Raw genomic sequence first — 6835 nt, forward strand, 5'->3', positions numbered from 1 at the left:
AGTAAACATTAAATAAACCCAAACTTAAAGTCTACAAAGAAGCCTGTCCTGTTCTCTTAAAAAAAAAAAAAATGTCAAGTTCATGAAAGATAAGGAAAGACTGAGAAACTGTTCCAGATTGGAGAAGACTAAAGACACATGACAACTAAATGTAGCACGTGATCCTGGATAAACGAAAGACATAACAGACTAATTAGCAAAATGTCAATGGAGTCTGTGATCAGATGGTAATACTGGATCAATTTTAATATCCTGATTTTGATGGTTATACTATGGTTATATGGGAGAGAATCCTTGTGTATTAAAAACACACACCAAAATAATAAGGGGAGTAATGGGGCATCTACATCTTATTCTGAAGTGGTTCAAAACGTTAACAGTGAGGGAATTTGGGTGAAGAGTACATTGGAGCTCTGTGTACTATTTCTGTAACTTTCATGTGAATTTGAAATTACTTTAAAATGAAAAGTTAAAAAAATATAATCCTTACTATATTCATTCTAGGATGACTTAAGTATAAAGTGCTTACCAGGGCTTCCCTGGTGGCACAGTGGTTAAGAATCTGCCTGCCAATGCAGGGGACACGGTTTCGAGCCCTGGTCCGGGAAGATCCCACATGCCGCGGAGCAACTAAGCCCGTGCGCCACCACTACTGAGCCTGCGCTCTAGAGCCCATGAGCCACAGCTACTGAAGCCCATGTGCCACAACTACTGAAGCCCGTGTGCCTAGAGCCCGTGCTCCGCAACGAGAGGCCACTGCAGTGAGATGCCCGCGCACCACAACGAAGAGTAGCCCCCGCTCACCACAACTAGAGAAAAGCCTGCGCCCAGCAATGAAGACCCAGTGCAGCCATACATACATAAAAATAAATAAATATAAAGTGCTTACCAGACTGCCTATTGACAAGGCTACTTTCACTGTAATACACTGGAACCTTAATATAACAGTATTTCCTATAAAACAGTACTCAGTATAAAGTGGCTCCAACCTCATTCCATGGAGTTTAGGTTTGAAATTCAGACTACTCCCACTTTTCAATTGGTTCACACTTTGTTGTGTGGCTAACAGAGAACGTAAACCTTCACAATTCCCCCAACTTCCACATAAACAAAAGGGAGAGATCATGAATAGATAGCAGTAACCTTGTTATCACAAGACAGCTCTACTAAAAAATCTCACCATATGCGGTTTCAGCTACAATATGGAGAGTTCAGACAAAACTTTATAGCTTATACTTGTAAATATATACAGATGTAAACATTTCTAAATTTTATTTTATTATAAACAGTCTCTAAACTTCAAAAGTGTTTAAAACACATGAAAGTTAGTATGAGACAGTAAGAAAACACTGAATAGGAATCAAACTACAATCTTAATTTCCATCCTTCAACTAGTTGTTGACACAAATGATACCAGTAATGTCTATTTCCTAACTTGAAAAATGAGGCTTGATATTCTACCTGTTTCATATCTCCTTAAAAATAACCAACACGTGAAGTACTTCAAGTTTCTTACACGAAAATGAAAAATGAAATGACATAACAGAACTGTAACAGTCCTTGGGAAATAAGATATTCTACACAGCTAATGGTTTGCCCTGTTAACAATTTTTAAAATACTTTGGAAATTTTTCTAAACAATATTACCCACTTCTTTACATTAAATAGGATATGCTATTTAACCATTTCTTCATCAATCAGGATCATTGTTATCAACACTGATTATTGGTATACAAGGAAAACCTATAAATAGCTAACCAAGGTCCAGTTACCTAAGAACTGTTCCAGATAAAGAGACATGCTATGCTATGATGGCTTTATACAGCAGCAGGGTCAATAACCTTTCATTCATTCATTCATTCAAACATTTATTCAGTGCCTAGCACGTGCCAGGCACTGCGCTAGACACTGAAGATAGGTATAGACTTCAGTCTAGCAGGGAGAGACAGACATATGAGAAGTAAGCATATCTAGTGCTAGGACTGCTATGCTAATTCCATGGACCTGTGCCACTGAAGCACAAAAGAAGTGGTTCCTCAGTGAGGCTGGAGAACTGCACTTGCAGATATCACCACTGCCACCTCCTCATCTTATTATAACACTAATCCCAAGGCCTGAGGCAGTGTTCCCCAAACCAAACCCCAAGAAGCCTATGTAAATTAGGCTTGAGATTTTCCCAGGAACCTTGATTCCTAGAAGATCCTCGGCTGGCTAATCTGAAGTTATATATCTTGTCTGATATTAGTATCTTGTCTGATATTTGGAGGCCTTGCATAAGATATATGTCCAAAACAACCCTGCACACACAATTTCGGAGGCCAAATCTTGCAAAGATTAATGGACAATTAGAAGCTAAAAGTTCTAATCTTCCTTTCAAGTTTATTTTGTTTTTATTTTAAACTATTTATTGAGCATTCATTATGTACCAGCATTTTTATATATATCATGTAATTTAATCCTCACAACCATGTTATAAAGTAGAAGTAGAAATCTACAAATGAGGAAATAGCTTAATCTTAAAGTAATTAACTTTCCCAAGTGACAGAGCTAGGATTAATAAACTGATAAGGTCTGCCTGCTGCCTGCTTTTCGATAAATCGCTAGAGTCAACAGCCTCCATTCCACTTAAATACCAATATGGACAGATTAAGTATCTGGCCACTTATATATATTTGAGAAAAGCTGTTATGTGATATCCACAGGCTATTTCTAGAAGAATATATAAGAAATTAGTAAGAGTGATTCAACGCTGGATAGGAAAATTAGGACACTACTGGTGTCAAAGAAAAATTGCACTGAACAAGTGGATATGGATGGTATACGTTTTGGTAACTTAAATGTCTTATCATCAAAAAATGATAACTTAAAAAAATATGTAGATGAATATAATCTTCTTGGCTTTTACAATTCTTAATGACCTGATATCCACCAATGCTACCTTGTTTCTCCTACAAGCAATCAACAAGTAAATAAGGTGGGGTAGGAACACTATTTTAAAAAGTGATTAAAAACGAAACAAAATACTGAAATGCATGGGAATGTTGTCGTTATGCTACATTTTGCTACAACGGAATTCAAAAAAATTGGATATACTTAGCCCAATCAAATTCAAGATAGTTTAACTATTCTAGCACTTCTCAGAAGTCCTTGAGACCAGGTACTTTGAGACTTTTTGCCACTGTTACTAATTAAGGGCAGCAAAAGGGCAGCGGGGGCGGGGCCGGGTGGTGGTGGTGGTAAGCCATTCACTCCTGAAGTCAGGCCTGGATTCCAAGGCAGGTCCCTGCCCACATGTACCAGGTAACCTGATTCATCCAATTTATCCCACAAATGATTAACAGCGACTCCTATGTGCCATACCTTCCGCGTGTTACCAGAATAACTGACTTTATGAGGCTTAGATTCCACTGAACTCAGGTAAATTCCAGAATCTCTCTAAACCTTCATTTCCATGTCTGTTAGATGAGATAATAAAGTTTATACCGTACTCACTGTACCCCGGCTTTGTGCCAGGCATTGTTCTAAATGCTCTAATCCACATAACTGTAAGTGGTAGGTCTACAACTGTTCCCTCATACTTTGTAACGAAAATTAAATAATTTACTTGTAAACTACTTTGCATAGCGCCTGACACACAGGAAGAACTCAGAATTAACTACTGCTTAATTAAAATTAGTTACTAGCCATCTTCCGAATTTTAAAAAGCTATTAATGCAAAACGTTTAATTAGGTAAAAGTTAAGGCTCGGGCAAGGTGACAGACGAAGGAATTTTGCCACAAATTTGTGACAAGTGTGAAAGCTCCTGTTGCCTCACTCCCCCATACACCCGAGCTCACACGCTGAGGGACACAGGGAAGGTGCAGGTCCGCCCGAGGCCCGCCGCACCCACCAGGGTCCCTTTCGGCCTGCTCCCAGACCTCGCGGCCGGGGGCAGTCCGGCTCGCTCACCGCAGCAGCTCCAAGCAGTAGAGGTCAGTACCCGACGCACCAGGTCCGCTGACCGCGGTCACGCTCCGCCCGGACCCCGCGGGCTCCGGGAGCCGCCATGCGTGCGCCCACAGGCCCCTGGGCGGCCGGCAGCGGCACAGGCCGGGGACGCCGGGCCGTAGCGGGCCCCACGCCGACACCAGCGTGGCGGCCGCCATGACAGCGACGCCGCCGTGCCCTTCGACCTCACGCTGTTAGCGCGCGGACACGCCTCGCCACGCCACGCCCCGCCACGCCCCGCCACGCCCCCGGCAGCTCTGTCTGCGCACCTCTTAGCGGCGGGCAGGAGACCGCTGAGCGCCCCTTGGAGGTGAGACAGGTGGCGCTGTGGTCCCCTGCATCTGCGCCGCCGCCGTGCTCCTCGGCCTTATAGGTTCCAGGAAAGCTCCGCCTAAATTCGACGGATCTCGCCCGGGCTCTCCCCCTTCCTTCCAGGTCCTTCTGAAGATGTATTGATATATATCGAGGCAGTAGGAAAGAGAATAATTTGACAGTTTACTAGCTTGATTTATAACTTTTAAACCTTTATTCACATGGTATGTGAGCCTCCTTTGGCACTCGTACCATCAGACCCCTCAGATATTATAGTTGGGTCTAGTTGCCACGACCTGACCTGGTCCAAGCCAGCAGCTGCCTACATCTGGATCCCAGTAACACCTCCTGCCTCCAGATTTGACCAGATTTTTCGCGCTGCAGCCACACTTGTTCTTTCTAAAGGGTGCCTCTGATCATGACCCCTCCCTGCTTGACCAGTTTTACTGCGTGTTGGGTAAAGCTCCTGCACGATAGTAGCCTCTTTTTACCTTTCAGCCTCAACCCTAGCTATCTAAGTTTGTGACTCCATTGTAATGTTTCTCCTTAAACCCATGGGAGAGTACTCTGTTGTCTGGACCTAAGAACTCCAGCCAATTCACCCTGCTTTGGTTTTACTCCCTGACACTGGCTCTCTTCAGCCTATGCAGGACCTCAGTCCCTCCTGCATAATATTCTCTTTTCTCTCTGGACTTCTGTCCTTTAGTTCTGACAGACACACACTAGTGTTTCTGATACCAAAGTTTAATAAACCTGCTCAATTAAAAAAAATCACTTATCTACATCTCTAGTTCTGGTCTCCTGCCTAGCTGGACTTTTCCATCTCCACATCTTGCCATTACTTCAAAGTATATGTCTAAAAACCAAATTAAACTAACTCCTCTTCTTAGTCTTTTTATCTGGACAGTGTCCCCCTTCTCACAACCAGGGGAGACACTTTGGAGTCACCATTACCTCTTCCTGCTTCTATATCTAATGTAATCTAACTTGTCAGGTCCTGTCAATTCTTTTATCTTCATATGCTCACATCCATGGCAGCATAACTTGTGCAAAACTACCTGGATTCAGATCCTGGTTCCACCTCCTACTATCACTGTGACCTTGGGTGACAGACTTACCTTTTCTTGTGCTTCAGATCCCTCCCCTGTGAAATGGTAATAGTAATAGAACCTGCCTCATAAAGTTCTTGTGAGAATTAAATGAGTTAATATCTTCAAGGCATCTAGGGCAATGCCTGGCCCACAAATAGCACTCAAAACAAGTCATCTGTGTAGGGAAAACATGAAGAAAGACTGTTTATAGGGACCAAAAAGATTGTTGGGTGTCTTAATGGAAAGTTAGACATTGTCCAGTTTATCTGATTTTATGGGGTTTTTGTGCCTTTCATTGTCTTTGAACTATTTTACAATTCTGTAAGTTGCAGAATATTGACAATAATGCAAATAATTCTTGTCCATAACTTATGCAAATTATATCCATAGGAGATTCAGTTGATTATTGTTCTATGGATGTTATGTGTTTTTGCCAGTTTCATATCTATTAAGCAGATTTACTTAAGCATTCCTGACTGCCTATAGATATCAAGTAGTTTGAATACTTTTTTTTTTAATACTTCTTTGAATTGGTTGCAAAATCTTACTGGTTCCCCCGCTAATTAATGAGTTAAATGAAATTTTTAACATGTGTTGACTTTATATCGGTATGAGATCATGACTATACAGTTTTCTTAAAAACTATTTCTTAACAGTTATCATTGGCTATTATTAACTTCTCTTTTGTTTTATTTCCCGTACCCAATTTCACATCTTTCTGATGGACCTATTTCATTTGTTTTCTTGTCTCCAGGCCAGTCAATCTATATCAAAAATATAGCCATTTCTAATAATTCACATAATCATAAATGCATACTAAAGATGTTATGAGCCTTTAGATATGTAAACTTGAAGGCAGAATTTCAATTAGTGGCAATAGAGGAAAAATTAAGAACCTTTAAAATTATTCTATGGATAACACACTGTCACCAACTAACATTTATTGAACATCTATTATTTGCCAATCTTGAAGTTAATTTTTTTTAGAATTATGAATACATGAAAATATTTCCTTAGTGTAATTTCTTGGTATTAAAATCAGTATATTTGAAATATGCATACACTTTTCTTCAATCAAGGTTATAATCAAGGCAGAAGCTCAGTGCTTAACCAAAAAATGAACATTAAGAAATAAATGCCCACAGAAGCACAATTTGTTAACTTGGCCTCTAGCTGTGGCAGTTGCTTACTCTGTCATCTTTGAGTTTATGGCTCTCTTCATGGTGACTATAACTGATTCATCTGTGTAGTTGTGAATGAAATATAATAAAATTTATTTCCAAGCTTTAGCCCAATATTGTCCTATGGTTGTTGCTACACTGTAAAGAGCTATGCATTATTGTTCCAGAATATTGCTCCACCTCTTTTTTTTTTCCATGACCTCTGTTAAGAAGTGAGTTTCATTCTTTTTTTTTTCTTTTTCTTTTTTTTTTTTTTTTTTTTT

At 40.4% G+C, this 6835-nt stretch overlaps 1 protein-coding gene across 4 annotated transcripts in view; it reads right to left on the reverse strand.

The window, feature by feature from the left end:
- The window catches only part of NDUFAF6 (NADH:ubiquinone oxidoreductase complex assembly factor 6), a 38492-nt gene extending 34336 nt beyond the window's left edge, over positions 1-4156 (reverse strand). Inside the window, exon 1 of one of the 4 annotated variants that reach the window (XM_007111553.4) lies at positions 3950-4156. In XM_007111553.4, the coding sequence (XP_007111615.1) occupies positions 3950-4146 (197 nt within the window). In that variant the 5' untranslated portion in view covers positions 4147-4156. The remainder of the gene's footprint in view (positions 1-3949) is intronic. The other 3 variants (XM_055091132.1, XM_024115902.3, XM_024115901.3) reach the window with 3 other exon arrangements.
- Positions 4157-6835: the final 2679 nt, after the last annotated feature.

Source organism: Physeter macrocephalus, chromosome 15 (genome assembly GCF_002837175.3).
Source record: "Physeter macrocephalus isolate SW-GA chromosome 15, ASM283717v5, whole genome shotgun sequence".
Lineage (NCBI taxonomy): Eukaryota > Metazoa > Chordata > Mammalia > Artiodactyla > Physeteridae > Physeter > Physeter macrocephalus.